This window comes from Symsagittifera roscoffensis, chromosome 4 (genome assembly GCF_963678635.1).
Source record: "Symsagittifera roscoffensis chromosome 4, txSymRosc1.1, whole genome shotgun sequence".
Lineage (NCBI taxonomy): Eukaryota > Metazoa > Xenacoelomorpha > Acoela > Convolutidae > Symsagittifera > Symsagittifera roscoffensis.
Window position 1 is genome coordinate 40,180,657 of NC_087065.1, and position 22,936 is coordinate 40,203,592.

The following is a 22,936-nucleotide window of genomic DNA, read 5'->3' on the forward strand; positions in this document are numbered from 1 at the left end:
ATTAGTGGACGTTGTCAGAACAAAAATTTTTACTGTCCTAACTTAAAAATTTCAAAAAATTTTCTTGTTTCATAGTGTTCGTTTGTTTCAAAAATCACTAATATTTTGGTTACTGGTACCCAAATAGTTCCAACCACTTCTGAGCTAAAATCAACCGGTTCTGCCTACTATACTAGTACAGTTACGATAATAATAGGCTAGTAAGTCTTCACAAAACAATACCCCTCCGGGTTGAGAAAAATAGGAGCCCTCCGGATTGGCAAAAACAGGACCCCTCCGGATTGGCAAAACGGGACCCCTCCGGATTGGTAAAAACAGGAGCCCTCAGGATTGGCAAAAATAGGACCCCTCCGGATTGGCAAAATTGGGACCCCTAAAGATTGGCAAAAATAGGACCCCTCCGGATTGGCAAAATTAGACCCCTCCGGATTGGCAAAATTGGGACCCCTCCGGATTGGCAAAATTGGGGACCCCTACGGGTTTGTTAAATTAGCCTCTAGGGGACTTTTTTAAATTTTCACCCGAAACCCTTCGGATACGTTCTCCGATGCTATTATGCTGTTTGAACTAACTAAGAAGAGTGTGTCGTCTTTCCTTAGACCCTTCCGGATTGAAGTTAAGCCTCTTATTTGACAATTCACCCTAACGGTGAATGGTCTTATCACTAGGCTAGTTTCGACTTGACTATGGTTTTCTGGTCCCCTTAGCCTTCCCTTTTTGTCTAGAACAGCGTAAAATTGCCTTATTCATCAGTTACTACCCTTTGGTAGGGTGTAAGGGCTTTGCAAAAAACTTTTCTAAAACGTGAAGGGTCTGCCTTCACGAATTGGTGAATTTGCTAAAAACAATCCTAAAAACTTTTTACGCATACTTTTAAAATAATTGATGTTTCTATGAGTAAGCTCACCTTTTTTTTGATCTAATGGTACCAAGATCAACTGGATTTGTCCAGTAGTTCCAAAGTTGTTAATCAAAACGTCTTTTTTCTAAAATCAAAAAATTTTCTCTCCTATAGGTTCCGCCTAATTTTTTTCTCAATTCTGTTCAACTCGACCAAAACATTATTGATCCGAGCTCAAAAGGCCTAGAATTTTTTAGTTTGATGCAAAAAAATTGCTCTAGATTAAGAAAATTGCCAAAAGCTATGCTATTTGGACCCCTCCGGATTGATGAATCCACTAGATCAAACACGTTAAAATCGATATCTCTCTAACCCAGAAGGTTATCGGCAAACGGGTTTTAAAACCTGTCGGTTCACTAGTGGAAATTGTCCAAACAACAATTTTTACTGTCCTAACTTGAAAATTTCAAAAAATTTTCATGTTTTATAATGTTTCGTTTTTTTTCAAAAATCACTAATATTTCGGTTTTTGGTACCCAAATAGTTCCAACCACTTCTGAACTAAAATCAACCAGTTCTTCCTATTATACTAGTACATTTACGATGTAACTCACTAACTTACAGCTTTTTTCCATTTCAAAAAACATGGATATCTCAAAAATCGCGGTTTGTGGGGGATCACGAAATTTTGGACTTTGGCACCCAATTAGTTCCAACCAGGCCGAAAAAAAATTAACCAGTTTCACTAGTTAGGTAAATAAAATCACTAAATTAGCGCTTTTTTCCGTTTGAAAAAAAATTGGTATCTCAAAAATTGCGATTTGTGGGGTGATCAAAAAATCACCATTTTGACCTTAAAAACCGGTCTGTTTACGGTATGTTTCACTGAAAAACGATATGGGAGTATTAATACAAGCAGTATAAAAAGTAATACTTATAACACTATATCCCTCCGGGTTTATGCTTAACTCGGAAATTCGCAGTTCGGTGAAGGGTCACTATAGTGCAGCACTATCGAGCCCCCCACAGATTAATATCTTAATTTTTGTACCAAAAAGATTACAAAGTTGTTAACGATAACCAACAGCCGATTGATGATGTCGTTGAGCCCCCTCTTGTTGCTCCTTGAACTGCTTGCGGGATCAGTCTTCTTCACTAATCCCGAGACCTTTCCGGATTGAGCGCAAATTAGCATTAACTCAAATAACCCTACAGTACAAGCACCCCAAACGGGCCACAAAAATGATCGTAACGATCCTGACTGATATAAATGCCTGTAACAACAAAATATCCAAAAACAACAAACGGGAGGGTCGGATAACATCTCGTCTTGGAGGTTGATTTCTACTGATTGTATACTTTTTTACTGTTTTTGGTTTTTTCGGTTATTTTTTGTGTTTTTTTTCTTAGGTACTATACTACTTAATGTTTGGTTTCTTCTATAACTTCAAGTGCTTTTGGTCACGGACAACTCAGGAAATGACGGGATCGCGAATCTCCCCACCCTTCCTGATTCGTGAATTTTCGGTCTTAACTACGTTAAAAAGCTATTCACGGTAATCCGGAAGGCTTCTGCGTTTCGAACTACCCTTCCGCCCTGGTGGTTAGGGCCTATTAAGGAATTTATTATGAGCGTCCACTTGGCGCGGAGTGCTCGCTAACGGTTCTGCCGGTCATGATGTTAAAAAAGAATAACACCCAGCATTCGCCCGGAAGTACATATCGACGGAAAATAAAGCTAAGCTATAAAACGACTGGCCAGCGTCTAAACAAAACTACATGCTTTTCACCGTCTCTACCAAAGCCAGTTCTTTTGGTGATCTTTTCAACACCGGGTCGACAAAAACGTTACTGTTCTCCGGCTTCGACCAGAACGCTCAAATTAACTTACTTACATGCAAAATTAGTGAGCTCATGACTGGGTCTTAGTATCCGCAGACCACGAGGTCACTCCTAAAAACAGGGCTAGGACTATTTATTGTATTACTACTGTTTTTCTTCAATAGATAAAAATCATCATCTCCATCGAAGATGGATCAACCCTTTCCCTCAACTCCTAGCTTCTCATAATCAGAAAATGAATCGAGATGTTATTTAAATTCAATTCAGGGCATGACCAGGAAGCTAAAAGTTAGTTTGAAATAGTTTGATTTCAGGTCTCAAGACCCCGCCGGATTCCTGAATCCGGGGAAAAACACCCTTATATCCCTTCCGGAAGGCTGAATTCACGGTTCCACCACCCCTCAAATAGAAAAACTGTCCGAGAGACAAGATAAACCTCTTGGGGGGAGAAATGAGCGATCAGTTAAGGTACTTGATAATATTGAACTGCCTGAATGGGTATATGAAGTGCTATCAATGGGCCCCAAGCATCCATTTAGAGACAAATTTAACGAAACACATTTTTTTGGCGGATATCGACATTTTCCTCTCACAATTGAAAAATCAAAAAACATCTGGTGAAACGTTATGTGAAATAGAAGCCGCGGCAAAGGCATATGCAAAAAACGTACGGCAAACCCCAAGAGACAAAGCCGTTGAAAAAACGAGGAAATATCTCAAAGATAATGGATTGCTGGCTGTGCCTTTTGATAAGGGGGTTGGTTTTTGCATAATGAGGAAACAAACATGTGAATCAAAGCTGGAATCCTTGTTGCAATCTGCTCAGTTTGTGAAAAAAGATGCAACCACTGATGAGGTGATACTGAAAATTGAGAAAGAACATAACAAAGAATTACTAGCCATGAACAAAAGAGACGAGATAAGTGATCAGTTATATTCTAAGATGAGATCAACAGGGGGGCAACCCGCCCGTTTGTACGGTTTAGCTAAGGTACACAAGGATGAGACACCCCTACGACCTGTACTATCACTTCCCGGCAGCTCGTATGAGAATCTTAACAAAATGCTTGCAAAGTTTTTTGACAACATCGATGGAGCAAATATAGAAACCAATACTAAAGAGGCTAGAGAAAAAATAGAAAACATTGCTCTAGATCCGGATGAGACCATAATATCTCTTGATGTGAAAAGTTTGTACACCAACGTTCCCCTGAAGGAGGCAATTGAAATTGCTTTACAGAAGCTGTACAGCCAGGAGTCTCCTCCTGAAATTCAAAGAGCAACCATGAAAAGGCAAAGTATATTTCAAGTGTAATGATTCATGGTATGTACAAGTTGATGGTTTAGCAATGGGCGCGTCCCTCGCTGTAATTCTGGCAAACTTATGGCTGAAAGAATACGAATTTGCTCTACGACAACAAATACCGGTGGGAACGGGGGTACAGCAAATTAATGACAAAAACGGCTTGTGCCCATGTTGCAGCAGGAAAGTCACATATAGATCAAAGGGGGTTGAATGCGAGAGTTGCCGAAACTGGTATCATCTAAAATGCGGAAAAATATCCGATGACGTATACGCATCAATAACCGAGATAGTCTGGTACTGTGAAAGCTGCTGCCGAGCTAAGAACAAGGAGAAGGATACTCCCCAGGTGAAATTGTTCCTCAGGTATGTGGATGACATTGTTAGAACAGTCAGAGGGGAGCCGAGTTGTCTTCTCGATGCCGCCAATTCTCTTCATCCAAATTTGCAGTTCACTCTAGAGAAAACTAATTCGGAGGGGAATTTGCCGTTCCTGGATTTGAACATAAATGTATCGCAGGATAGGAGTGTAACTTGCAGTTGGTATCAAAAACCAACAGATACAGGGACTATACTGAACTATAGAAGCTGCGCCCCAACTCAGTATAAGCGTAGTGTTATCCAAGGCACTGTACACAGGGTTTTTAGGAGTACATCTAGCTGGGAGCAATTTGATAAGGCTATGGAAACTAATAGGGCGCAATGGCTGACAAATCAGTACCCTGAAAATTGGTCCGCAAAGATGGCTTCAGACGCCTAGTGCAAGATCATCGAGGGTAAAGGCAAGCCCCTGGATAGTGACAGGGGTTTGTCAGTTCAATCAACAAAGGATGAGAAGCCCCCAATGCTGATGGTGCAATATAGAGGTAACCAGAGCCAATATTTTGCTAACAGGTTACGAAAATTAACGAACGTTCAAGTGGTTTTCACCACAAGAAAACTACAATCATGTTTACCATCTTTGAAGTCAGCATTTTCTAATGACCTCAAGTCAAGAGTGGTTTATAAACTGTCATGTAGTGGATGCACTTCCACCTATGTCGGACAAACTGTTCGACATTTGACCACTAGAATTGAGGAACATAAGAAAGCAGACTCACCGGTAGGCCTCCACCTTCAGCAATGCCAACTTGATGGAAATAGCGCAGATCTTAGTTGGGAAATTATAGATAGGTCAAACAACCAAACAAAATTGCTAACACTAGAGGCAATACATATCAGGAAAGAGAAACCGGGCTTGAACACGCGCGATGAGTTTAGGAGCAGGGAGTTAACACTGAAAATTTAGTCCCAAAATATTTTTGGTTTTTTATTCAAAACGTACATGTCTAAATCGAAATTATGACTCAGAAACTTCCAGACAAATTAATTTTAAAATGTTTAATTAATCTTAGAGGTTAAAAGTATTTTAATCTTAATAGTAATTTAGAGGTCAACTGTGATTGGCTAATTTTTTATCATGATGGTTTAGAACCAAATTGTATGTGATTTATTGTAAATAACATTTGTAAATTGATGTTTTATCGTCATTTAGAGTAATTTATTGTAAAAATCCTGACGATGCACATAGTTGCGAAAACGTTTGAAATTTACTTTTTGGCAAAAATTTCTTCAACGTCGCTTATCTACTAAAACTGCCAATTCTCAAGGTCAGCGGCCATAAATTGTATTTTGCACTTTTGTCCATTTTGGTCGAATGTCAAACTTGAACATTATTCTAAAAAACTTTTAGCTTCCTGGAGATGTCCTGAATTGAATAAATAACATCTATATTCGTTTTCAGATCATGAGAAGCTAGGAGTTGAGGGAAAGGATTGATCCATCTTCGATGGAGATGATGATTTTTATCTACTGAGCAAAAACAGTAGTAATTTGATAAATAAGTATAGCCCTGTTTTAAGGAGTGATCTCGTGGTCTGGGGATACTGAGACCCAGCCATGGGCTCACATTTTTGCATATAATTAAGTTAATTAGAGCGTTCTGATCGAAGCTGGAAACAGTAACGTTTTTTTTTGTCGACCCGATGTTAGAAAGACCACCAAAAGAACTGGCTTTGGCAGAGACGGTGCAAAGCATGTAGGGCTGTGTTTAGACGCTAGCCAGTCGTTTTAGAACCTGGCTTTATTTTCCGTCGATATGTACTTCCGGGCGAATGTTACAGTCTATTAATAGCCGATTTATTTAAATTTCATTTTTATGCACCTGGGAGTGTAAAAATTGAAATAAAAAACCAATTAGACAATTCTTAAAATTGATAAACTAATGAGGGTAGATTTCAATTGACAAGTCTCTAGATGCGACAAAATATTCTAAAAGTGTTCGCCGATGCATTATTATAGCGTTGGCAAGGCCCTATATTAGCTGTGTACGGACTGTCGTAATACAGAAGGGCACCTTTAATTGACCTTTTCTTTTGATAAGCTTCGACCTGCTATTTGTTTCACACCTCTATGAAATAAAGGTTTTTATGCTGCAAACGTAATCGTTCTTTTAATTTCAAGATATTTGTTATGGTCTTCAGTTCATCTACGCAAGAAATTGGATGCGCTAAAGTAGCAGTTGCCCTATCGCGTATTTTAGGAGACGAGTTCTCGTGTGAAAACAGTCTTGATAATATTTCGGCTACGTTAAATCACTACGTATCGGATGCTGATACGTATCAAGTTGCACAAACAATCGATTTCATGTTGAGGCATCCTGATATGCTTCCAACCAAGCATCAGAAAGCTACCGCGTTGTTTCTGATGTACGAGTTGTTCAAGTCTGAACCCCTTTATTTCAATCCATTCGCCCATGTTTTCGTGGAGATGCTGGATAACCAGAGTCCCATGTCTTTGCGAATTTTCTGCAGCCATCTCGCGAATGTGCACGGTGACCTTGGTGATTCACCAGCTTCGTCTGTTCTTCATGAAATGCTACGGAAAACTCCTAAGATACTTGTGCATGAGTTTGAATCTCTATCCAGTCAAGCAATATTGGATACAACTTCTTTTCTGAGTGCTGTCGGTACGAAAATTATCAGTTGCTTTTGTTTTTTCGTTATTTTTGTCAGAAAAGTTTTTCAATATTTTCCTCTACAATATTCCCCTATACGATGTGGGAAAGAACTATGGTCTAAGATGTTTTCTGCACCTTTTCAAGCCTACGGAAAGATTTTTTTGAAGTGTTACCATACGTAGTCTTTATCCAAATTTTCATTAGGTAGCTTCCAGCTCTTTTTCTGATCTGATGAAAAGGCTGGTAGCCCGAAGAGAGCTTCCGTCCTTTGGAACATAACTAAGATAGTAGCATTCCACACAGAAATCGAAAGACAGCTGTTGTTTAATTACCAATCAAGTAACCACCAATTCACTGGATGACTGAAATGGCCAACTCCTATTTTATATACTACCCTTGGGATAACCGACATTGTAGTTGCTTTAAGTGTTCTGATTTGTTCCTGTGTTTCTGCTGTTAGTAGTTTTACTAATCTTGATTTCGCATATCTTTTTTTTTGGCTCAAAAACTTTATTCTGCCTCAAATGATTTTGACTTATATTTTACCGACTTAGTGACCTAATTTTGAGTGGTTTTACCAGAATCTTAATTTTTTTGCTCACCTCTGGATTGCGAAAAATGCTAAAAAACCTGAAAGAAATTATAGTTCAAAATTTTATGACAACAATTTTTTTCAACTTCCTTTTTTCCGGCTTGATAGATGTCGGCCTATTTTATATCAGCTTTATGACCTCATATTGCGTCTTTCGGCGAGAGAAAAAGTCTTTGTGTGCGTATCTGTGTTATAAGGGTGAGGGGGCTAATCCATTTTTATTAGTCTTAAGTTTTTTTCTGCTTCATAAGTTTCGCCTTTATTATATCAGCTTAGTGGCTTCATATAATTTCATTTGAAAATTAAATGAAGTGTTTGTTTTTTTTGAGCAGGGGGATTTTGAGTTTTGAAGAGGGAACTTTATATGAATCTCAAGTGTAATTGATTTTTTTTCGCCTTAAAGGGTTGCTGCTGAGGTGTTTTTAGCTTTGGAACCGCTTGGTAAGTTTTCTTTCGATTAAGTTTCTTATTCTGTTGTCTGTGCGCCTTTTTTTTTAAATTAGCCTTATTCTTTTTGATTGATCTACGTTTACCGACTTTTTCAATTTTTTTTCCGACTTAGCGGCTTCTTTATTTGTATCGCCACTGGTGCGAAGCTCAGCTTCGCCTCTGTGTAGTATTATGTGAATGTGAAGTACAGTTGTACAATTAAGAGCTAAAACTGCAATTATTATTTTCAGTAAAATTAAAAAAAAAAAAAAACTAAATTACAAAACAGGCCCTTCCGTTTAGTTACCGTACGTGCACAAGCTGGATAGGGCCATACCAGCGTTATTAAAATTCATATATATCAGCAAGCTGTATCAATTTATCAATGAAGTCATAAATCAGCATTAAATGCATCGTCGTAATGTTAATTTATGTTAGCCGTCCTTCCTCTACAATAGCGCTAATGGAGTTGTCGATAAATTGAACTTTGCGCAGCTATCTGCACCCCCTTATACATAGTATAGAGCTCCTCAGGAGCGTGAAGCTTATTTTAGTTCTTATGTAATTTATCGATTCTGGATAGCTTTATTGTCTTTTTTCACTTAGTTTTTCGGCTAATCGTTGCATCGTCCGCGTGGCTGTTGGAGCAGCGCCACCGGTGCATCTGAAAATTAACGGGCAGAAGCTACTCTGATCTACGTTTAAAATTCTTTGCTGATATTTGGAGTTCTTCAGCGTTTCGTGATATTTATATGCGTCTTTAGGCAGTTTTCGAGATGTTTTGGCATGGGGGTTGAAAATTTTCACATCAAAGAAAGCGCGGCAAAGTCGTGAATCCAGAGTCCGTTTGCCTTAATGTTAAGTAGTGCCTCATCTTCAGTTGTAGTTAAATTGTTGACAAATTTTCGCCTTGCAACGGCTGAAGTTTCGGCTCAATCTCGACGTCATGGCAAACCTCATTCTTGAGGTTGGCGAATGTGTCTCTGATTTCATTGTGTCTTGTGTGTAACCGCCCTTTGCACAGTGTAGCGCACGTGTCAAGTTAAAATTAGCACCACATGCACATGTGAGAGGGGTTTTGGTTGGTTCCCATCCGAATCTTAAGTAAATACCATCTCTGAATTTCGATTTATTCAGGTTGAAGTTATATCTGTTCAATGGTAAAGCGTTGAGCCAGTTAGAGGCTCCCTTTTTAGAGGCCAGGTCGATTGCGTATTTATCTGTTTCATCTAAGGAGCTCATGAGTTTTCTTTCAGTTTGTTCTGTCAGTTTTCATTTTTTTTTTTATTTTCGTACATATTTTTTCTTGCTGTGTTTTTGCTGTAAAAGGATCTTGAGATTCCAGTACTAGTGCTGTTTCCTTAGACCAATCTAGATAGCTTCCATGATAGGATGGCAGCTTGATGTTCAGGCCGGCCATTTTAAGGGGTAAGGAAGATATCTCACGGAACTGGGGTTTCAATGTGTCTTTACCGATCAGGTTAGATATTAATTGTTCTTTGATAATCTTTTCACATACTTCTAAGTTTTCCATAGTGTTAGGCCTTGTCGTGGCAAGAACTCCTTTAGTATAGCAGGCATGAACGTTTTGGGGGGAGTTTTTAGCAATTTTCGTTAATTTTTTCAAAATTTTGATTTGCTCATTCTGTTGAAATTCGAGGAAATTTTTACATTCAGGTTCTGTTCCTATAACTGAACCAAGCACTCGGGCGCCTGCTTTATAGTGATTCCTGTATTTTCGAAGATTTTCTCAGCTTCACCGAGTTTTTCATCTTTGACAATGAGTTGGCATTTGGATGCTTTAACATGGTAGCCAAAAAATTTACCTAGTGATACAATTTTATCGAGGACGGTTCGTAGATTGCTTAAATTACCGACTGCGTTTCCGTCGTCTGCGTACCATTTCTGGGTTACGTTGTCTACTGATAAAAGTTTTATGAGGGGTATTATGGCTAGACCGTACATGGCCATTGCTAGTGGATCCCCCTGGATTGTCCCTTCTTAAGATTAGATCGTTTTTTTTGTTAACTAACAGTTTAGATGGATTGGAGTAGGAGTTCTTAATCGCGGTTAAAAGAGATGGGCAGTTATTTTCGATGTTTTTCAATGCCAGCTTTCGATTTAGCGAGTTGAAAGCGTTTTCGGCATCTATCAATAAAACAGCATCGGCGGAGGTTTTGCTGTATTGATCTCTTAGCGTGTGGATCGTATATTCAATGCCACATTTTTGTCCTAGACAGAGTTGATAGTTTGAACCGAGCGATATGAGTTCGTTTTTTAGGCATTTGGTTATTGTTCGTCCTAATATCCTACGCATAACTTCTCCTATGCCTATGGGTCTTACTCCTGGATTTTTATCTAAAGGTATTAATCCTTAATGCGTTATATGGTTCCGTTAGTTCTGGATTTAGTTCTTTAGTAACCAATTTTCTAGCAACTTTAGCAATTCTTTTTGACATCTCAATTGATTGTTGCCCGAAGTGTGTTAAAATTCGTCTCCATTCATTTGCATTAAGGCCAGATGGTCCATGAGATCCATGCGTTCTCATGGCTGCTTTCTTGATATGCTGACCGTTTATCTGATCAAATATCGATGGATGGAAGGGAATTGTTTCATTTGAGACTGGTGTATTATAGTTCTCATCAATTGGTTCAGATGGTGGGTGCTTCTCTATAAGAGTCTGTTCTACTGTCTTACCTTGGACGATTTTCTTTAATTTTTTCAAAATTTTGATTTGCTCATTCTGTTGAAATTCGAGGAATTTTTTACATTCAGATTCTCTTCCTATAACTGAACCAAGCACTCGGGCGCCTGCTTTTATAGTGATTCCTGTATTTTCGAAGATTTTCTCAGCTTCACCGAGTTTTTCATCTTTGACAATGAGTTGGCATTTGGATGCTTTAACATGGTAGCCAAAAAATTTACATAGTGATACAATTTTATCGAGGACGGTTCGTAGATTGCTTAAATTACCGACTGCGTTTCCGTCGTCTGCGTACCATTTCTGGGTTACGTTGTCTACTGATTAAAGTTTTATGAGGTGTATAATGGCTAGACCGTACATGGCTATTGCTAGTGGATCTCTCTGGGTTGTCCCTTCTTGAGAGTAGATCGTTTTCTTGTTAACGAACAGTTTAGATGGATTGGAGTAGGAGATCTTAATCGCGGTTAAAAGAGATGGGCAGGTATTTTCGATGTTTTTCAATGCCAGCTTTCGATTTAGCGAGTTGAAAGCGTTTTCGGCATCTATCAATAAAACAGCATCGGCGGAGGTTTTGCTGTATTGATCTCTTAGCGTGTGGATCGCATATTCAATGCCACATTTTTGTCCTAGACAGAGTTGATAGTTTGAACCGAGCGGCATGAGTTCGTTTTTTAGGCATTTGGTTATTGTTCGTCCTAATATCCTACGCATGATTTCTCCTATGCCTATGGGTCTTACTCCTGGATTTTTATTTAAGGGTATTAATCTACATGCGTTATATGGTTCCGTTAGTTCTGGATATAGTTCTTCAGTAGCCAATTTTCTAGCAATTTTAGCAATTCTTTTTGAAATCTCAATTGATTGTTGCCCGAAGTGTGTTAAAATTCGTCTCCATCCATTTGCATCCAGGCCAGATGGTCCATGAGATCCATGCGTTCTCAAGGCTGCTTTCTTGATATGTTGACCGTTTATCTGATCAAATATCGATGGATGGAAGGGAATTGTTTCATTTGAGACTGGTGTAATATAGTTCTCATCAATTGGTTCAGATGGTGGGTGCTTCTCTATAAGAATCTGTTCTACTGTCTTACCTTGGACGATCTCTTCGAGCGAAAGAACGCCTTTAGATGTGTCCGTTAGTTTTGCTATTGTGCTTGATATTTTACAGTTTTCATTAATTTTTTGAACTGTTGTGCTTCAGTTTGTTTTTCTTCTACTTCCTTTTGTCAAGCGCATTTGCAGCGCCTTCCCTTCGTTATATAAGCCATCCAGGTCTCCGTCTTGCCATTGCTTAAGTCGCCTTGCTATTGTCTTGGATAAAGATCCATCATTTTCGGACTTTGTTTTGCACAGTAGTAAGTGTGGAAAGATCATTGCTGCGTGCATTGCGAAGGCATTTTCGTTATTTTCTATTAGGCTGTTCAGTGTTCTATTTATGAGGGGTATTATGGCTAGACCGTACATGGCCATTGCTAGTGGATCCCCTGGGTTGTCCCTTCTTGAGAGTAGATCGTTTTTTTGTTAACGAACAGTTAAGATGGATTGGAGTAGGAGTTCTTAATCGCGGTTAAAAGAGATGGGCAGGTATTTTCGATGTTTTTTAATGCCAGCTTTCGATTTAGCGAGTTGAAAGCGTTTTCGGCATCTATCAATAAAAAAGCATCGGCGGAGGTTTTGCTGTATTGATCTCCTAGCGTGTGGATCGCATATTCAATGCCCAATTTTTGTCATAGACAGAGTTCATAGTTTGAACCGAGCCACGTGAGTTCGTTTTTTAAGCATTTGGGTATTGTTCGTCCTAATATCCTACGCATAACTTCTTCTATGCCTATGGGTCTTACTCCTGGATTTTTATCTAAGGGTATTAATATACATGCGTTATATGGTTCCGTTAGTTCTGGATTTAGTTCTTCAGTAGCCAATTTTCTAGCAATTTTAGCAATTCTTTTTGAAATCTCAATTGATTGTTGCCCGAAGTGTGTTAAAATTCGTCTCCCTTCGTTTGCATCAAGGCCAGATGGTCCATGAGATCCATGCGTTCTCATGGCTGTTTTCTTGATATGTTGACTGTTTATCTGATCAAATGTCGATGGATGGAAGGGAATTGTTTCATTTGAGACTGGTGTAATATAATTCTCATCAATTGGTTCAGATAGTGGGTGCTTCTCTATAAGAGTCTGTTCTACTGTCTTACCTTGGACGATCTCGTCGAGCGAAAGAATGCCTTTGGATGTGTCCGTTAGTTTTGCTATTGCGCTTGATATTTTACAGTTTTCGTTAGTTTATTGAACTGTTGTGCTTCAGTTTCAGTTTTTCTTCTACTTCCTTTTGTCAAGCGCATTTGCAGCGCCTTCCCTTCGTTATATAAGCCATCCAGGTCTCCGTCTTGCCATTGTTTAAGTCGCTTTGCTATTGTCTTGGATAAAGATCCATCATTTTCGGACTTTGTTTTGCACAGTAGTAAGTGTGGAAAGATCATTGCTGCGTGCATTGCGAGGGCATTTTCGTTTTTTTTTCTACTAGGCTGTTCAGTGTTCTATTCAATGAAACTGTAACCAATTTTTTTTGATAAGATCATGAAGACCGGTTTCCATTGGACCACTTCGGAGTATATTTTCCTTGTGGTTTCTATGAGTTCTGGACAGGGGTTTGACCATGGGTCTTGTGTTATTCTAGTTTCTAGAGTGGAGGGTTCTCTTGAGTTTAGTGAGTTTGGGGCAGTGGAAGGGTGAGGGTGAATTTGGGAGAGTGTGGTTGTAGCTAGGGTCGGGGATTGTATTCATGCCTGTCGTTTATCTGAATGAAGTTGGGAGGTGCAGCGATGACAGCTGAAATCGTCTTAATGATCACTGCTGCGGGCTAGGCCGCTGCATTTTTCATGCATGTAGCCTAGGCATGTGAAGCACCAAACACCATCTCCTCGCAAGCTGTTTCTACAAATAAGGCAATGTGTTTGAGTAGCCATATGAGGAAGGACGGCGGTGTCAAGTTAGCGAGAGAATTTATAGATAATATTTGCAAGAAAATTAGTAAGGAAATCATAACCGTAGAACGAGAAATGGATGCCATCACGGCAGAGCATTTGAGGGGTTAGATTTAAGTTGAGGTTAGGTGAAACAATGAGTGTATGTGGGTGTACAAATCTATTTATCAAATTAAACAACACATGATTATGAATATAAGTTTTGCGATTTTTTTCAGTGTTAATACAGTTGAATTGTTTCGGGGATGATCAGTGTCTTGGGCTGAAACTTGTTAGTGACGAGATTAATCAAGCTTTTCCACTGCTGTTCTAATTCTTGTGGATGCAGCCTGTTGTCATTGTATCCAGCAACTATTGTTACTGTATTTAGGCGCTTTAGTGTGTATTGCATAAACAGTGAATTGTTGATTTTACTAGAGCTGGTTTGATATATTTGGTCCTTGAAGTGCCGATAACTAGTTTCTGTGAGAACTCAGGGATGCGTCTTGCCTGGAATCGCGGCATCTACCTGAATCACAGACAACTGGGGCGAGAAAGGAAGCTCTTTGGGTTGATTTATGAATAATTTCATTTAGGATTTAAAATTCAAAAGTGATGGAAAAAAAGGAGTGGTACAACCTGACGTAGTTTTGGGGGTCGATTCACCGGCTTACTCCTTCTTGCGTCTACTTACGCCAGAGAAACTTCACTCGCCTACGGCTGGGACGGCGAGATTTGGTAAGATAAGTCTGAGGAAAGCCCAGCGCATTTAATATGAAATTACACAAGAGGTAAATTTGAACAGACACACTATTTAATAAGTTTATCACAACAATTAGGCTAAACAGTAAGGCTAATCAGTAAATAAATCGGTTTTTGTCGTTCCATGAGTTTCATCTCAAAAGTTTTGTCTGCTTGTTTATCGGGTGTTTTATTTTATGACTTTTTGATTATGTTTTAACTTTTCAATTCAATTTCGAGCAATGCCAGTATAATTTAATTGATAGTTTTTACACACACTGTAATTTTCTATTGAAAAAAAGATAATTACAAAATGTTCATATCTCTTATTTTATGAAGCAATTTACAGGCAAAGTTGGATATCAACGATTTCCTCTAACTCGACTCAACATGATGACAGACTAATTGTTTGAAATAAGGCTCACATCTTGAAAAAATAAGTGAGTTAATAGTTTCAATTATAGTTGTTTTATGTCTACTACGGCTCATGACGAGTTTCGCAAAAGAAGCAGGGGCGCGGATGTTTCTGGTTTAACTTTCGAAAATTTTTTGTTCAATGATGGAGTCATCGAATAAGTGTCAGTGAAGACTCTCGTTTAGGTCTTGATGATTCTATTTGTTTTTTTTTTCACAGGAATTCTTAATTGTTGCACAAGTTCAAACTTGATGGTTCGACTTTCGATGTCTTTGAAGTTCAGTTTATCTCGTTTGTTGAAAGGAAGGTAAAATTTAGTATCAAACAGCAAAAAAAAGTATCAAAAAGTTCATAAAAAACGTGATTGTCTACAAACTTCAGAAGTAAATTTTAATTTTCAGATTTCCCACAGGAAATAAAAATTATCTATCAATCCAGGTTTCTGAAATTGGGTTTATTGTTTCAAAAAATTTCCAAGCAAAGAGTTTCAAAGAGCTCTAGGGTTATATATATATTTTTAAATTCGAACAGTTTTTTTTTCAAAAACCAAAGCAGTATTTTCTTTCTGTTTCCTTGCATCCACTGATTCTTTTCTAACTGTCTAATGATTGTTTTGCTTTAAATTTTGTCTGTACCTTCAGAAATATTTAACTTATCATTGGGTGTAAACTTCATAAGTTACTCAGATTTTTGTTTCCCGTAGATAGCTCTGTTCACAGAATAGTCAATTTAGTAGAAATGGTAAGTTTCATTGCTGACATGCTCAATTTTGCACAATTTAATCATCTTGATTTTTAATTTAGTAGATTTTAGTTTTCAGCCTATTTTTTCATCGGCTTCATTTTCTAACTTTGGGACCTTTCAAGATCAACACAATTTTAGCACTTTTCAAGTTGATTGTATGTTTACCAATCTGTTTGTTTTTCTCAGAGACTTCTACTGATTTTCAAAAAAGAGTATCAATTGAAAGACCGCTTATTCTTCTGTGTGCCTGCATACTCTCCTGAAGTTTTTTTTACTTGATTCCTCTGTCTACAGCCTTCGAAAAAATGTGGCGGAGTGTTTGACCCATGTTTTCGATTTTTTTTTCGTTTTTTCGAAAACTACCTCTCTTAAATATGAGTTTTTGGTTTCAATGGATTTAACTGTTTTGGAAAACTCTCTTGTAAAAGTGGCTACAACCTAAATTTTTTGCTCGTAAAGTTATGGCCCTCGGAAAAGTCAAATTTCTGATTTTTGATCGTTTTGTGAATCCATTCGACTTTTCTAACCTCCCAAATCTGATATTGTGATTTCAGTGAGATAACAGGTAGTGGGAAGCTCCTTTGCATTAGCGCACACTAACGAAACATTTCACACAAGAAGTTATAGCCCTCTGAAAAGTCAAATTTTTGATTTTTTGACAGTTTTTTCTTAATAAACTTGAATATTCTCGAAAACTACCATGCCATACCTGAGATTTTAGGGTTAAATTTTTAGAATGGGCTTTGGGAAGTTTATTTGCTTATGCGTCTACGCACAGTAGTTTGATTCCAAAATATTTGGCCCTCTCAAAAGTAAAATTTTTCATTTTGACCGTTTTTTAAAGTTTTTGACTTTTCTCGAAAACTACCCTCTCGAACCTGAGATTTTGGGTTGTCGAAGATGCAGATTGTGTGAATCGCTTCTGAAAAACGTTTCTGTGTAAGTTTTTCGCACAAAAAGCTATGATTCTCCGAATCGTCAAATTTTTGATATCAAGGGAAACGTGATATTAATGGTTTAATCGACTGAACAGGTTGTTGAAAGCCTACCTTTCAAATTAGCTATGCCCAGTTTGTTTTTAAAAAGTTTTTAACAAGTCAAATTTTGGAACTTGGATAGTTTTTTGGAAACTTATGGTCTTTACGCGAAAACTATCGGGCCAATTCTCAGATTGTGTTCAATCGAGAAACCCGGCTTTGGAAGTCTTCTCTGCTTAAGCGGCCATAACCTGCTGTTTGCAGAAAAGCGTTATGAATTTTGTAAAGTCTTTGAGCGTTTGTTAGAACTTTCGACCGTTTTTAGAACCTTTTTGAATTTTTTAAAATCATATAATCAAATCTTGCATGAAAAGTTCCATTGAAAGAACGGGTTGCAATAATTGTTCTTGCAGAAGCAGTGATTCCCTAATTTCTTGAAGATAAATTTCATCTTGGGAAATTGATCATCCCAAAAGTTCGTACTTTTCTCACTTTTTGTACTAAAGAAACAACTATTGTTTCAGGAAAAGTCCAATTTTTGAAATCACACTTCGTGTCGCATCATTATAGCAAACTTATTCAATTTTAAACATGTACCTCCAGCTAAAGCTGGGCCTGTAGTTGTTTTTTTATCGAGACTTACGAAAAATTTGGTTCACCTGGTTTTTTCAACTAAAAGTTTTTTCGACTTATGTTTTTTTTATCTTTGAATTGTATCGAAAGTGGTGCGAAGCTCGGCTTAGCCTGTGTGTATACTGCAATGCTTAAAATTTGTTTTCATTTTTCATTTTATTTTCAATGTTTTTTCTTAGTTTGAAATGAGCAACGCAATTATGAAAAGCTGTCAGGGTTGCTCAGAGATTGCGGCTCTGGTCGCGAAATATGAATACCCAATTCGTTTTAGCTGACGAATTACGGCAATTTTTGTGATTTTTTTCCTAATTTTTTTAAAACCTGGATTTGAAGAGTAATCACAAAATTTGAACTGCTCAACCCTGTATATGGAACTTGTCAGGGTTCTCTCAGAGGTTTCTTATCTTGCCTCTAATTTGAGTGCTCAAGTACTTCTAGTTTTCAAGGTGGCTCAATATCGAGCGTAGTGCCGTCTTGTTCAATCAAAATTGAATGGCGACCGTCGATAGTTCGCGACAATCCAGTGCATCTGGGACAAACATATTCTGGGTTAGCTACCAGTCGGCACTTCTTGATAAACTCTACTCGTGTGACATTATGAAAGTCCTTCGGAGCAGACGCCTCAGATGGTTTGGTCATGTTGAGCGTGCTCCCTCCGCTTCATGCTTTGAAATCGCCAGTGAAATGGAGATCTCCTCTCCTCCGTCAAAAGACGTGGGAGACCAAGAAGACTTTGTTAGATTGTGTGAAAAATAGTCAAGGAACGTTGCCTTACCCACACTGACCCGCCAGACCGTTTTTTATGGAGATATGCAGTTCGACAATGCCTGGTGCTGTCAACCCCGTCTGATCAAAAACCGGATATGATGATGAAGAATACGAGATGTAGCTTTTTTATATAAAAAAAGTGTAAATCTCGAAATTCCCAACCTTGTTGTTTATCGCTGACATGGTTTTCTCAGGCGTGGCAATTTTTGACTCCTAATTTGAAAGCTCAAATACTTTAAGTTTCCGAGACATAACTGTTTAAAATAATTTTTTCAAAAAGTTACGAAAACTTTCATTTAAAAAAGTTTCAAAATTCGAAATTTTTAACCTTGTAGTTTGATGCTGCCATGTTTTCAGGCGTCGCAATTTTTGGCTCCAAGTATAAGTTTTCAAATCCTTTTTGTTTTCTAGATACGATGTTTGTTATCACTTTTTAAAAGTTTCCCTAGTGGGATGCTTTCAGGGGACTCTCAGTGGTTGCTTTTCTTGACTCCTAGTTTGACTGTTCAGGCCCTTTTAGTTTCCGAGATATGACGTTTTTATGGTTTTCAAAATTTATTTGAATTGAAAAAAAAATCAAGTTAAATTTCAAAATACCAACCCTATAGTGTGAGGTGTTTTCAGGTTAATCTCGGAAATTGAGTGATGAAATCATTTTAGCTTCTGAGATATGCCGTTTTTTATTACCTTTGAAAAAATTTCAAAACTTTTAGGTCTACAAAACCTTATGATGAGTTGCTATCCAGGTCCTCTCTGGAAGTTTTCATCTGGTATCCCAATGAGACGGCTCCATATAGTGCGCTCATGTCAGACCACTACCAGCAATTGAAGATATGGGCTCAGTTTCAATATTTTCCGTCAAATTTTATAAGTTTTTGAAATCGACGTTTCTTATGATATTTCAAAACTTTTCTTGAAACTAGGAACTAAGCTAACAAAAATGTGATCTTTCAAAAATAAAAAGCGCTGGATTAAATGATTGATAGCAGCAAGTGTTATACGTACAGGTAAATGAAAACAAAGAACTAATTTCAATAAAAATCTCAATTTTTTGAATTCTGTGATTTAGCAAATGTAATTGTTTCAAAAGTTTGCATATCGAAAAGGCAATTGTATGCTGTTGGTCATTTCATTTCTGAAATAAAATGAAGATCTTAACCTAATAATTTTTAGAGATTTTAAAATTTTTGTTTAAAAGAAATCTTTGAATTCGATTTTTTTATCGTTCAATTAAAAGCTTTGTTGGATGCCCCCGTCTTTTGCTACGGTTGCGTTCGTTTTGCTGTTTTCTCATATGTTTTATAAACAAGCAATTTTTATTAATTTGTTTGAGCCAGAAGATAGGGTGCTCTCATGGATAGCCTATCTCTCCTCCAAATTTGAATGCTCTTATACTTTAATTTCTGAGATATGACGTTTTTTATGATAATTTCAAAAGTTTCGGAAAACAGATATAAAACAATTCATATAAAATGAAATTCCCGCTATATGTGTGTTGTCAGGGCACTCTCAGGAGTAGCTTATTTTATCTCCTAGTTTGAATGCTCAAATACTTTTAGTTTCCGAGATCTGATTTTTTTATAGGATGTTTTAAAAAGTTTCGGAAAACTTAGTTGAACAAGCGTTTCTCAATATTATGGTGGGTTGCTGTCAAATTACCCTCAGGAGGTGTTCATCTAATTTCTAAGTGAGACTGCTCAACGCCTTTGGTTCTTCTAGAAATGACGTTTTTATGGTTTTCAAAAATTTTAAACGATTGATGGCAGCAATTTTTATAGGTACGGACGAATGAAATTTAAAAAATTAAGTTCAATAAAAAAAAATTTTAAAAATCGAAAAGTCATTTGTACGCTTTTGGTCATTTAAAAGTTGTTTCTGAGTTTTAAATACGAAAATCTGTATCCCAAAACTATTCAGATTTCATCATTTTTAGCATGAAAAAACCTTGCAGTTTTTATCGACTTGGAGTTTTTTTATATTTCAATTGTAATAAAAAGCGTTGTCGGATGCCCCCGTCTTTTGCCACGGTTGCATTCCTTTTGCTGTTTTTCTTAAAATTTCGGTTTAAGCTTTTTTCTTGTTCCTTGATCTGTTAGAAGCACAAGGTAGGGTACTGTGAGGGTGCTCTCAGGATTGTTAATCTTGCCTTTAAGTATGTATGCTCAAATCTTTTTTATTTCCGTTAAATAGGGTGTATGATTTTTCAAAAGTATGAAGCACCGGAAGTGCGTTAAACGCTAGTTGCTTTTTAAAAATGTTGAAAAGTATTAATTTTTCGGATGCTGGTTTTCGTCCTTTGGTCAATATTTAATCTTCTGCGATTATATGTTTCAGTACGGAGGAGTCGTAAAAACGTTTTGAACTTTTGTCTCCAAATGTGGCTCAAAATTTCTCCGTAATTGTCACTCGGTAAATGATTAACAATGCTTTTTAAGACTGCTTATCAGCATCATTCGATACGAATTTGAAGTTTTTTGTAGTTTTGTTTGACTTTATTCACTTAATTTTTCAGAAAATTGTGTTTCGCAAATTATTTTTGTTCCGAATTTTGAAGAAATTGAGGAGTATATTTGCTTGGTTGGTGTTTTTTTTTCAAACCATTTCAGATTATTGAAGATTCGTAATCGATACTCAAATCTTTGTTGATTCGACCCTATCGCCACTCAAAAGGCCAATATATACTAATTTTGAAGAAGGAGCGCTGAAAAACTCGCTTTTTGTCAAAACCCTCCGAATAGTGACTAAAAATAAAGTTTTGAAAAAACAGGCCGAAAAGGCGTTTTCAGGCACTTTTTAGAAAATTATGACCAAAAAATCGCTCTTTGGGTCGACAGCGGGTCGAACCCCAAGGGAAGAAGCGTCCGCCCCCCTAAATAGCTAGTGATTTTTTAATTTAAAAGTGTTTTAGTTCCGTGCTACTTGAGTGACATAGGTCTCTTGTTTGTTTAAGCCGCAGAGATGGAATCTATGCCGTCAGTGGAAAAGGCTGCTGTAAGTGCAATAATTGCAAATCCAATGCCTCAGACGCTGAATCCTCCAAATAGCTATATTCAGATAGCGAAAACAATAGAGGCTGCTCTTCCTTGTCTTGGTAAGACCGTAGTTTTTAAGGGAAAAAGAAGTTTTCAAAGGAGACAACTATTTCGGCATGTTTGATCTTTCAGATGCCACTCTTAACCCTGCCTCATTCATTTTTCGAATTCCACCGCCAGTCTTTCAATCCGATGATGGAAGTGACTTGATTTGGATGAACCCTCTGGACAGTGAGCACAAGTTTCAGTTCGACGATACAGTTTTCAGTGAAAATAGTTCAAATAAAGCCGATCAGGCCGCCGACACTGGATCATCGGATGCTACTGGTGTTAGCACGCATCTGAAAAATCTACTAGAATCTGCATACAAAACTACGCTGTCTAATGATCAGTTGGCTGAAATCAAAAATGAATTGAAAAGTGTGAAAAATACAAGCGGTCTTAGGTTCTGTGTTGGGCATCTTGCCGCGCTCACAGAGCACAACCCGACGGCCGCTGTTGATTTGCTTCTTAAGGTTTTGGTTTCAAGTGGAGAAGGCAGTGAGCACCAAATGCTGGAGTTCCTAAAAGCCTTAGTGAACATTGAAATGTCAGTTCACTCCATGGAAGTAGTCAATCGGCTAACAAACGAGGTTGAGCTACCGAATGAGTTCATTCACATGTACATTTCGAACTGCATCCAGACTTGTGAAGCGATTCAAGACAAGTTCCATCAGAACAGATTGGTCCGTTTGTTGTGCGTGTTTTTACAGTCGCTGATACGAAATAAAGTAGTCAATGTCTCTGACCTCATGGTTGAAGTAAGTAGTTATTTACTGGCTGGTATGTTGTTTTATTTTTAAGAGTCATGAATGTAGTGAAAACTCTTATTTATGGGTTGGTGATTTTTTGTAAGGAAATTAGTTCACGTTCAAATTTAATTTTTCGCGGTAGACTTTTGATTTCTTTTAAGTTCAGTTCATTTCCTTTGTTAAAACGAAGGCAAACTCCACAATCGAACAGCAAAAGTGTACAAGGTCACGAAAAACGTGATTGTTTTCTAGTTTCGAAATTGGAGTTTAAATTTCAGATTTCCCAGCGAAATTCAAACTTAACCTTTTGATCCAGTTGTCTCAAATTTGGTTTAACCTATCAAAAAATGTCATGCATAAATTGTTCTTGAAATTCGTAGAGCCTTGGGGCCATTTATTTTTTCTTTGAAACTCGAAAGTTGAAGTTTTAAAAAAAAAACAGTCAGTTTTTTTTTCTTTCTTGCTTAAATGATTCTTTTCTAATTGTCTGTGTTATGTTTCATTTGACTGTTAAACATAGAAAAGCAACCTAGTTATCAGAAAATTAGAGCTTCCTCTTACTAGTAGGAAGCACATAAGTTATAGGCAGAATGTTTATTAAGCGTCAGTGATCGTAGTAAATCTGTTGTAAAATCAAAACATTTTTTGCTGGTTTCCAAGAACGTATTGCCTGTTTCCATATGTCTTTTGGATATATTTGCATTGCATATCCAGGAAGGGGTTTAGCGTATTTTTCCATTATGCGTTTAGATGCAGGCGTTTTGCATTGAGTTCAGTGGCATCCGAGAAGCTGCAGCTCTATTCAGGCTGATGAAGTCTTTAGATTCTGGATCTGGCAGTGATGCTTCCACAAAGCAGTCCGCAAATGGGAAAAACTAGAACTACATTAGTATTCAGCTCAAAATTAATATTGTGATTTGTTAATTGAACAGCAATTGCTGTGCAAACTAGCAGTTAGTTGTCAGTCGTTTTCAGGATCGAGGATAGTTTGGGGCTCTGAATTGGGAGGCAGTTAGGACCTGTTACCTGCAACACAACAACCTCCCTCCCCCTCCTGGATTTTTTTAGGAATTGAACTTTACTTTGACATTGCCCGATTGTTTTCAAGTTTGACATTTATAGCAATTATCCAGTTCGGAACACCTTTAATCTTTAGTTTCATA

At 37.6% G+C, this 22,936-nt stretch overlaps 2 protein-coding genes across 2 annotated transcripts in view; one reads left to right on the forward strand and one right to left on the reverse strand.

The window, feature by feature from the left end:
- LOC134844156 (iron-sulfur clusters transporter ABCB7, mitochondrial-like) overlaps positions 1 to 14,508 on the reverse strand; it is a 281,118-nt gene extending 266,610 nt beyond the window's left edge. The window contains exon 1 of the mRNA XM_063860696.1: positions 14,483 to 14,508. The gene's annotated coding sequence lies outside the window, so the exon portion shown is untranslated. The remainder of the gene's footprint in view (positions 1 to 14,482) is intronic.
- On the forward strand, positions 6,493 to 22,934 carry LOC134844157 (CCR4-NOT transcription complex subunit 11-like). The gene is made up of 4 exons (XM_063860698.1): positions 6,493 to 6,993; positions 20,901 to 21,041; positions 21,115 to 21,782; positions 22,524 to 22,934. The coding sequence occupies exons 1-4, from the start codon at positions 6,498 to 6,500 to the stop codon at positions 22,650 to 22,652; spliced, it is 1,434 nt and encodes a 477-aa protein (XP_063716768.1). The 5' UTR covers positions 6,493 to 6,497; the 3' UTR covers positions 22,653 to 22,934.
- The last annotated feature ends 2 nt before the right edge of the window (positions 22,935 to 22,936 follow it).

Excerpts from the sequence above, each read along its gene's own strand:
- LOC134844157 (XM_063860698.1), top strand. The coding sequence starts at position 6,498 with ATGGTCTTCAGTTCATCTACGCAAGAAATTGGATGCGCTAAAGTAGCA. Across the intron at positions 21,042-21,114 it reads GGCTGCTCTTCCTTGTCTTG|ATGCCACTCTTAACCCTGCC; the intron begins GTAAGACCGTAG and ends TTGATCTTTCAG. Across the intron at positions 21,783-22,523 it reads TCTCTGACCTCATGGTTGAA|ATGCAGGCGTTTTGCATTGA; the intron begins GTAAGTAGTTAT and ends TTATGCGTTTAG.